The sequence below is a fragment of the Haplochromis burtoni genome, unplaced genomic scaffold, assembly GCF_018398535.1.
Source record: "Haplochromis burtoni strain Fernald_Lab_line unplaced genomic scaffold, NCSU_Asbu1 Contig_417, whole genome shotgun sequence".
Classification (NCBI taxonomy): Eukaryota; Metazoa; Chordata; class Actinopteri; order Cichliformes; family Cichlidae; genus Haplochromis; species Haplochromis burtoni.
The window spans coordinates 462,547-473,228 of NW_024582778.1; the positions used below are offsets into that span (position 1 = coordinate 462,547).

General features: G+C 43.0%; 1 protein-coding gene across 6 annotated transcripts in view; it reads right to left on the reverse strand.

Annotated features, from left to right (window-relative positions):
- usp2a (ubiquitin specific peptidase 2a) overlaps positions 1-10,682 on the reverse strand; it is a gene marked incomplete at its 3' end in the record, with an annotated part of 66,828 nt that overhangs the window by 37,213 nt on the left and 18,933 nt on the right. For 4 of the 6 annotated variants that reach the window (XM_042213103.1, XM_005944708.3, XM_005944711.3 and 1 more), the window contains 1 exon segment: positions 1,772-2,600. In XM_042213103.1, coding sequence (XP_042069037.1) covers positions 1,772-2,539 — 768 coding nt within the window. 6 annotated transcript variants of the gene reach the window in all.

Consider the following 10,682-nt stretch of genomic DNA (forward strand, 5'->3'; position numbering starts at 1 on the left):
TTTTTTTTTTAGCCACGAGTTCAGTAGCATTCTCGTCACGCGTCTCGCTCTCAGCCATTACAACTCTGACTCGTTGCTGCAGCGTTGTTCGCGCCCGACCTGCGTAGGAGGTTAATGCCGTGAAGGGCTCTATTCGACTGGTCAAATGTGTAAATGGATTTCTTTGATTGGTAAATTCTTTACAGCACGTGTGTAAACATTTTAAGGTACCCAATTATCACAGTTTACGCCGTCTTTTGCGATGGGCCCATCGCGCAGGCTGATATCGCGATGACAATAAATTTTCAATTTATCGTGCAGCCCTAAATAAAGCCTGACTTTTTTTGTCTCTATAGTTAACCCAGCAGCACCATGATCCCAAGTGTTCTTTGGGAACACTCTTTTGAAATGACTTGGTTATCTTAGGTCATGTTTGTGAATAAAGACTTGCATGAGCTATGTTTACCCCTGATGTCAGCAGGCAGCAGTTAGTTTCCACTGTTAAACTCCATAGTCCAGAGTGCCGTAATACTGTAAAGTGTACTATTATGTCTTCTCTTTTCATTGTTCTCAATGGCAGTTAGTTTTAAAGAGCCAGTGCACGTATAGCCCACGCTGCTTATTTTAAGTAATTTGGCAGATAAGACCTCTCAAGGCCGTGTGGGTATACACACACACACACACACCCAGTACTGCAGCACCCACTATCAACCTGAGCTAAGATCTGTGTGGATGTGCAGGGTCTTGGTGATATGAAACTGTTAATATATTAAGTTATTGTTTAAAAAAAAGTGCTAAAAAGTGTTAACCATACCCGGTGAGCCCTAAAACACATTCACTTCTCAGTAACACGCATGGGAGTTACATACAGCTGACTGGACATTACAGGGTTTAGACATTGCCTGGTTTAGAATGGGCCTTTGGGGCCTCTACAGTAAAGGCTGTGCTAGCTTACTTGACAGAAATAAAAATGTCAAGTAAGCTAGCACAGAGTGCATAAAAATGCACTCTGGTATTAGTTCTGTCACCCTACTGTCAGGCTCAGCCAGCAAACCAGCTGATAGTTGAGAAGATATCCTTCTGCTTTTCATATATGCAAATGAACATGATGAGCAGAAGAACTAAATGAATAAAGAATGTCACATTCTGGAGCATATCTGATGCAATAAAGATGACAGATTTATTCTATCTGAAAGCCACTTTCAAACAGACTTCTCACAAATTCTCCCTAATTCCCACTTTTCCTCCTTCCATCCATGGAAGCAGTTACTGAGACTAATCCAAAGGAAAAGTGGATCAGTCATACTTTGGGATCCACGCAGTGGAAACCTGAGTCATTAATCTTGATGCTGAGAGGACCCGTCTGCTCTTTGAGAGACTGCTGGGCTTAGAAAGAGCTGTCAGATAACCATCAAACTACTTTTGTACAGTACAATAAGAGAGTTAAAAGAATAAGGAGCATTGTAACTGTGTCCTAGCGGAGAGTTGTAACAGTAAAAACCACAGGAGAGTGTAAGGTGTGCAAGAATACTGTAAACCCAGACTTCAAGTGCACTGAAATTAATGTGAACAACAGTGCCCCCAACTGGTAGGAAACAGTGCTACTAGTAGCACCAGAGCATTGTGGGTCTTTACCATGTGCAGACTAATAAAAGGAAAGCTTTGTGGTGATGACTGCAGCTTTCGTAGTACTCAGCCTTCCTTGGCTCCTGCCAAAGATCCTGCCAAGGATCCTCTGTAAAGGAATGCTTCTCCAGTTAAAGCACAACAAGAACATGGGACTTGTTCTTACCGTAGAGTCCCTCGTTGGGGAATGGGACAGCTGGTTACTGCTTGGGTCCCATGCTGAAGAGCTGAATGCTCTGCTCCTGCTGAAGGCCTCCTGGGTGGAGCTCCGTGACAGGGTCTCCTGAGTAGTGCTTCGGGACAGGCCTGAGTAGCCGGGTCGGGAGCTACTGCCGTACAACTCAGCCACATCACTGGTCCGACTGCGGTAGCTCCGCAGGGCACTGGTGGATGAAGAAGGGGTTGAGGAGGAAGCATCATTGAGGCTCAGAGAGGCCAGGTCCCTGCTCAGGTCACTCTGGGATACAGATTTTCGTCGACTGAGCGAGATGCTGGAGGCCACCGGAGAAGAGGAGAGGTAGCTGGACTGGGCTGGGGATGAAGCGTAGGAGCTGTAGCCAGTGTAGGCTGACCCCCCACTTAGCCCTGACCCTCCATAGCTCTTGAGTGGGGTTCTGCTGAGGCTCTCACTCCGGCGGTTGCTGCTGCTGCCAAGGATGTCAGTGCGAGGGATGGTTCGACCCCGGTCACGCTCAGGGTCCGAGGAGGTGCTGTAGTTGTGGCTGCGGACGGCGGCGCTGCTCAGATAGGTAGAGGATAAGTAACCTGAGGAGGAGGATGAAGAGGAGGAGGAGGTGTGGGACTTGTAGGAGGACAGCCTGTCCCGCTCGCTGTAGGAGCTAAGACCTGGGGTTAGGGAGGAGCTGTAGGAGCTGTAGTGGCTGGTGTAAGAGGGGCCAGTGTATCGCTTTGCGGTGGAGGAGACACGGGACATACTGCTGCTGCTGCTGGTTTCTCAGCCAGGGAGAGGGATAGCCTCTGGAAGACAGCATCGACTGCACACACAGCAAAGACACAAGAGCCCTGTATTAGTTCATCAGCAACAATCCAATCAATACCACAGCAACAACGTAGGCAGTGGGCAGGCCATCATTTACCCTCGCTCCATTGAGCGTTAATTGTGTTTTAAAGAGACAAAATGATTCAAGGCTGTGCATGACTGAGTTTAAATGGCAGAATATGAAAACAAACGCTGATTCATTCACTCATCCTGACTCACTGTCCTGCCATTTAGAGAATGACATCAGTATTTTGTCATGTCTAAACGAATTTACCATAAATCCCATTTCCTTTGCATTGCTGCAGTCCATTTCCTGAACATGCGCTAGTGTTTTTTCCACACTTACTGGATTCCAGTTGGCACACTAAGAATCATCAGGACCACCTCAGACTGAACGTTTCTTATTTCACTATCGGCAAAGGACAAAGTTTAGTTTCTGAGTGCTACATAATGCAATAGTAAAAGAATTAAACTCAAATGTATGGGCATTAACTCAACTCTGTTAGCCCTCAAAATAATGGAGCAATTTCTAAAGGTCCTAATGGTATCATAAAAGCATACTGTGGCAGAGTAGTACATCACTCCACATGCAACACTGTCTTCCATATTTAAATGGACACATCTTAAACTCCACACATACTAGATATTATATGTGTTTTTGATTAAGTGTGTGTAGGTGTGTAGGCTGTTGCTCCAGACAGATGGAAAATTGCTGCAATATAGCAGCTGTGCTCAGTGTGTTTACATCAAGCTTATACTCACACTCTCAGGCTGTTGGATCAAATGATACCTTTCTACACATTCAATTAGCCAACTGCACTGGATGTGCTCTTTAAGCTGGCCACCGTAAGCACAGATGCTTTGCACCTGTAAGCCATTTTGCAACCCAGCTCTTTGACTTATATCGTTTGTCACTGAAGCCCGCTTCATTCTGTTCTGGGTGTTGTTGCTGCTCTCCATAACTGCACATAGAAAAAATAAAACATTTATGATGGTTTTGACTAAAATGTGATCAACATGACCTGTTTATATTTATTCCCAGCTCCATATTTTTATCCTTAGACTCTTAGAGTAGCATCATGGTTATAAGAAAATAATCCTCAGCACTCTTTCCGTTTCAACCTTCTCCTGATTGGCTTGTCTTCCCAAACAGGTCAAATGCATATCTGCTACCTCTGACATCATACAAAGTCAAGAGTAGAACATATCATGCTGTAGAACAAACAGCATGATATGAAATCCAGGGGAAAACCACGGTGATACAATTAACACCAGCAGGCATGCTTGCTGACACACAGTTTAGGATATCAAATGCTAAATCCCTCTCATCAACATAGAACCCTCCTCTTAACTTAGCGCTAAAAAAAATCATGGAGATTTGAGGAAATATGGAACATAATCTCGCTTGCGTAGACCCTGCAGTGCTCCTCCTGCATGCCCTGGTCTCCCCTCTCGCCCTCTCTCACAGCTATAACAGGAGAGTCTAGCTTAATTCTGGAAGTAAAGCCATGTGGGCAGGACAGTGTGTTCCTGTGGCTGAGGCAGAGAGAGGCTCTTGTTCACACGCACAGCAGTGTCTAAATAAATAAAAGTATCTGGTGATGCTGATCCATGTTGAGTTCATTTAGGGAGGCTCCTATTTCCTTAATCTGCCTGTCTCCCCTCTTCTCTCCCCCTCCTCAGCACCTACCTCTACTGAGTGTAATTTCCTTTCCTTCGGGGTCTCTGTTGATCCCTTTTTGCTGTTCTCTTCCTCTCTCTCTCTCTCTCTCTCTCTCTGTCTCTATGAACACAGCTTTATCTATAATTCAGCATATGGATCTGGAGCAGGCAGACAGGCACCATTTGGAGAGAGACCAACTCACGGCACTGGCCAAGACACACAGAGGGAGGCCAGGCGGCTGTGGCCACTCAGTGCAGTTCTGCTAAGCCAGCAGGACTAGCAGCAAAGAGAAGCTGGCCTCGCTTTCGCTCTCGCTTTGTAGACGGTCAAGGTTTGTTTCAATCATTTGACAGTGCTGGTATGTGGAGGGTTATTTTAGTTTTGGCAGAGTAACATAGATGGCAACAGCAAAATGTGGATTCTATGTCTGATATCAGCCAACAGTTTTCAGACAGGATAAAACCTGAATCTGGACTTACTTATCATAATTACCAAGTTGGTGATTATGGTGGGAAGTACAGCTGGAAGTTAAGTGAAGAAAATCATTGGCAAAAGGGCTCATGAGAAACCATCCAAAAACACGCACCTCTTACTGTATTTCATGTCATTTGCAAACAGCATGTTTTTAATTATTCTTTTTTTTTTTTTATTCTATGCTGGGGGAATACATTATCTTTGTGCAACTTGTTAAGCTGGACCTTGCTAGCATCAGTTATGAAGCACTATAAGTATATTTCTCATGTATTCAGCTGGTAATGCAGAAAATGTATAAATGTTTTTATACTTGGTTCTAATCTGCTGCTGAGTCTGTTTTACACGGCTGGAATGGCAACTACTACACCACAGAACACGCACCAGGAATACCTGTTCAACCAACCAAATTAATTTAACTTTAATCTGCTGACAAACGCCTGCTTTATCAGGCTGTGGGACAGTAAGTTTTAAATGTTTATTTCACTGCCCTGTGCACTATCACTAGATTAACTATCTTCTGCAGCATTCATTTCCTGTCTTGCAGTGGTGTTATCATCTTTATAGAGTTTTATCATCACCTGATAACCTCTGATTGGAATAGGTGACACTCGTAGGGATCATTTTATGAAGAAGAGTCTGATGTATGAAACGCCCCTTTTTGTGTGAGCACATACAGAGCCTGAAACAGAAAGCCATGCTTAACAAAGCTGATAACCACCATCATGACACCTGTTAACTACTGGAGTAGTTGCCAAGCCATCTGACATAAGGAAAGCCTTAAAGCCATGTTGAAGGTCCTCGATCGTATATCCCTCTAATCACTACTAACAAAATATTTACACTTAACTGAATGAAATGATGCCCCCCACTAACATGTGTATCCAAGTCCTCTTTCAGATGACATCCTGCTTTATTTTGAAGGATTAGTTTCTCATGTGGCTTTGTGTATTTTTACTTCCCTCCTTTGCTGTTTTCCCAGCCTCATTATTATCTTAACTGAGTTCACCTGTGCCATATTCGCCTTCTCACTAGTGTGACTATTTATTATATTTTGTTTGTGTCTTTAACAGGTAGACGTTATATCTCTTGCTCCCGAGTGTTTCCTGGTTTCTTTTCCTGCTGGCTCTATGCATTTGATGAATTGTTTGGACTTTTGTTAGCTATAGGGTTTCCTGCCACACTAGGCTTTGCAAAAGTGCCAGGCAAAAAGTTCTTATTTTTATCCAAAATCGCTGACCCTGTACCGCATATTAACGTGACTCAAAAGGCCTAGGCCCTGTATGACATGAGTTCAGCGTACCCTGGGTATCTTACCGTTATCTGGATCCAATTACCCTAACATTGGTAATCAGGATAAGTGGTTACATGAAGCAGAGTATCAAGTCTAACCACTGACTTAAATTGTTTTTATGTATTGCAACCTAATCAGTAATATATGAATATTATTTAAAAACTAGTTCAGCCATTTTCAGTAATTTATATGTAGTATTCTGATTCTATTCTCTTTTTAACACTGATTATCCCCCCCCCCAAATGTGTCTGTGCTTATGTCAGTTATTTGCATTACAAGCATTTGAGTGGACAATTTGTTGCCTAAAAACAAACCAAACAAGATTTTCACAGCTCAGACCAGACTTTGATGATAGCAACGCCATTTTTCATGGAAAAAAATCCACTGGCATCAGCTAAAGCTGGTAAGTCCACCGCATCTTTATCAGCACAGTAGTTCACACATTACTATGCGTAAACAGAAATAATAAAAATGTGAGGGAAAATTAAATGAATGCATAGAAATTGTAAATGTAAAACAACAATGAGCACAGCTCTTTTTTTTTAACTAATTCATACCATCAGACAGTTCCAAACTGCAGGAATTTTTCACACCTCTTATAACCCTTTAAGGAAATCCCCCTCTTCTTCCTGTCTCCACACTTAACTCTCATGTCTTAGTTTTTAGAGCATTAATTTTGATGTCTTTTTTTTCATCTCATATTACAGAGCAGGTACTCCGTCACAAGAGGAACCTTTGAGTGACATATGTAAATGGCCTGTATTTTATATAGCGCTTTACTAGTCCCTAAGGACCCCAAAGCACTTTACACATCCAGTCATCCACCCATTCACACACTGGTGATGGCAAGCTACATTGTAGCCACAGCCACCCTGGGGCGCACTGACAGAGGCAAGGCTGCTGGACACTGGCGCCACCGGGCCCTCTGACCACCACCAGTAGGCAACGGGTGAAGTGTCTTGCCCAAAGACACAACGACCGAGACTGTCGGTCTCGTCGAGACTGTTGCTCGAACCGGCAACCTTCCGATTACAAGGCGAACTCCCAACTCTTGAGCCACGATCGCCCACATATGTATACTGTGACTGGTACAGTAGTAAGCTTACTTTGGTCCGACATCGGTAACCGGCATATACAAAAAAATCCATGTAAACATAAGCTATGTAAGCAACAGTTAGTTGCTAATAAGTGAAATTTTTGCTGACATTTTTTCTCAGTTTGCTATGGCAGACATCCACAAAGCAAAGCAATTTGGATTACTCCAAATTGCTTTGCTTTGTGGTTGCTTTTTTCTGATGTGTTTCGGGTTAGGAACGGAAACACATCAGAAAAAAGTCAAAGACTTTTCTAACTTAGTTGTCATAAGAAAAAACAATGACACACACAAATATAGCTTATTGATGTAGTTACTGTTTTACCAGCCTCAACCTGGTTCTCACTAAAAATGATCCTGGCGACTAATTTCTTAGTCAACTAAACGAGCTGGGGGAAAAAAGGTGATTAACAGACTAGTCTAAAAGCAAGAAATGCTCGCATATTAAGTTCATTTTTAAGATTGTTAATTGGACAATGTTAAAAAGTGTAGTATGCCTAGTGAAAATAGCGATGATTAGTTGCCTATCAACTACTCACGCACATTCCTAGTCCTTACATCATGCTACTGTTTGTGCTGGTGAAGTGGCTCCATGGTTTGGTGGTTGGCACATTTGCCTTACATGTGAAAGATCTCCATTTCAATTCTGGGAAGAAACACAAACCCAGTCATAAAATAGCATTCTCCAAATAACAGTACCAAATTATTACCAAATGAATAGAAAGGATATGTCAAGAATATCTGGCATTAAAGCTGTGTCAAACAAACATGCAAATCCATCCACTGTGACCCCCGTGGGAGATAAGGGAGCAACTGAAAGCACCCAGCAATGTTCTTATTCATAATGTGAATGCAAACAGGAAGTTACTCCTCATCCTCCTGGCAGAAAGATCTATGGCGTCAAACTGAAAATCCTATGACCACTATGTCACTAAGATTCCTCTGGCTCTCTTCCACAGCATGTCTTTTATCCTGTCTTCCTTCTCTCACCCCAACCGGTCGCAGCAGATGACCGCCCCTCCCTGAGCCTGGTTCTGCCGGAGGTTTCTTCCTGTTAAAAGGGAGTTTTTCCTTCCCACTGTTGCCAAAGTGCTTGCTCATAGGGGGTCATGTGATTGTTGTTTTTTTTTCTCTGTATCTATGAAGCGCCTTGAGGCGACTTATGTTGTGATTTGGCGCTATATAAATAAAATTGAATTGAATTGAATTGAAGATTCAAATTTGTCTGAGATTTTTAGTAGATGCACTTATGGCATGAATTTGAAAATCCTAAAGTTGCCTTCTTCTTGAGTTGTCATATTTTCAAATGTAGGTGCCCTGGGTAGGGGTAAAAACATATAGGTAATGTAAACAGTTATTTAGTTCTCATGTAAGCTCCCCCGTGGGCAGTTATACTGAGGGATTTTCCAGAATTCTTAAAGCACCTTAAAATAAATATTTCACATGTGTTTCTGTGGTTTTACCAGTGTTGTGTGGGGCTGTGAAGTTTCCTGTATGATGGCTCCCTTTCTACCTTGAACTGAACCTCTGCGTACCCATCAAATGCACGCACCTCTCTGTAATCCTGCAGCTGTGTCGCAGCCAAAGACAAAGGGCAACTGAGTGAAACAAGTTTGGGCTCGCCTTGTGGGCTCGCCACTAAAAGTGGAGTGCGAACAACAAGTCGCATCATACATCATGGACACTGTGGATTGATAAGAAAATTACAGATCCCACTTCTGAAGCGATGTCTCCACGGAAACAACAACACACACAGTCACGAGCAAAAACACACACAAATGCACTCTGGCTACTTCTGCATTTTTGGCCTCCCCTGAGGCTGTGATAACCAGCAGTTACCATAGCTACTGGGCAACAAGCTGCATTTGTTTGCTTGCTACCAACGCATAAAGGACTTAAAAGTAACAGCAGGGCATATTCCATGACCAATTTACACTAAGTATCAGAGCTCTGCATTATTTTCCTCCCTTTTAGAGCCACCAAGGAAGTGAAAACCCTCTGATTAACAAGTCTCTGTGCAACTGGAAAGTCAGAACGTGGTGAGATAGAATCTAATATGGGAGGCCAGAGGAAAACAACATTGTACTACTGTGAAAGACTTGGCTGTTCTGGTTGGCTTCTACTAAATCTGTATTAACAAAGCTGTCAACAGAGTAGCACAAGTGACTGCATGAGTGCAGTGCAAGAAAGGATTTCAGCAGGTGACTGCTGGCATCGTGCTGGCAAAGAACTGAAGGAGATGAGGTTTCACTTATGGGGCAGGTTTCAGAAAACCAAGCTCAGAAGCTTCCTTTCACTAGAGGTAATTGAAAGATGAAGAAAATCAAATCAACTTTAAACCCCCCCCCCCAACTAACAACACTGATAGACAACGCCATAATTCTCCCTGGGGAAACACAGAGTGTCTGTGGCCTCTTAGTAAAACATGAGGTTAAAGGACCACTACAGTCAGAAGAAGACCTCAACAACAAAAGCCTGATCTTTTTTTTCTGAACTACTTTATATTTAGTGTCCTGGCTCTGTTCTGGGATCTCCCTGCCTTTCCATGTGTGTACATGGAATGCATGAGGAGGGAGGAGAGCAACAACAGAACTTCCGGCAAAGATCAGAGCACACATCAGCGAGAAGCAACATGACACAGTATGAAAGTAGGAGCTGGGGTGAATCTGGCTTTCACTATTAAAGTTACTTTATTAGTAGCTGTGCTGACCAGAGCTGAACAACAACAAGCTCTGCACTTCCTCTGAGGTCAACAGAACATTGAACATTCAACTCCTCGGTTCTGATGAAGAAGCCACTGCATACATATTTACTGTATACATGTTCATCTTTAAACATCTACAGAAAAATAGGGCCCACATGTGACCGTGTGTTCAAAAATCTAATGAGTGGTAAAGTCTCCCTTTCTCACTGATCTCTGCTCCTACTGATAGTTATTTTAGAGACCTGCATAAAGCTTTGACCAAAAAAGGCCCTGTCATCACTATTGTTTAATCCACTGGTCACTAGGGATGGGTATCGTTTAGGTTTTATCCGATACCAGTACCAAACCGGTACTTTTGAAACGGTGCCGGTGCTTAAACGGTGCTCGAACCAGTGCTTAAAGAATGAAGAACACACACTTTGTACAAAAACCTCTCATGTTTAGCTGTTTTTTTGTAAAAAGATAACAATGTTAGCCTTTTCTGCAGCTATAAGGCATATATGGTATCACTCTTGGCAGGAAGCAGTGCTTAAACAATGGGAAAACAAACTTTGTCCAAAAACCTCTCATGTTTAGCTGTTTTCCACTTTTTCTTTGGTCATTTTAGCTTTTTTGGCCAGGGTGAAGGGAGTATCTGCCATCAAACAAGAAGACAGCGTCATGTAACTACGATGGTGTTTGCTAGTTCACCTTACATGCATTAATGTAATAACGTGGTTAGCCTACTCAACGTAAATTACACACGGACAACATGAAGCTACTCACGCAGAGAAGAACGGCTGTTGCTGCCATCATCATCCGTCAGCATTTCTGCTACACTGGCAGGGCTAGGGGCCAGGACTCTCCTCTTCG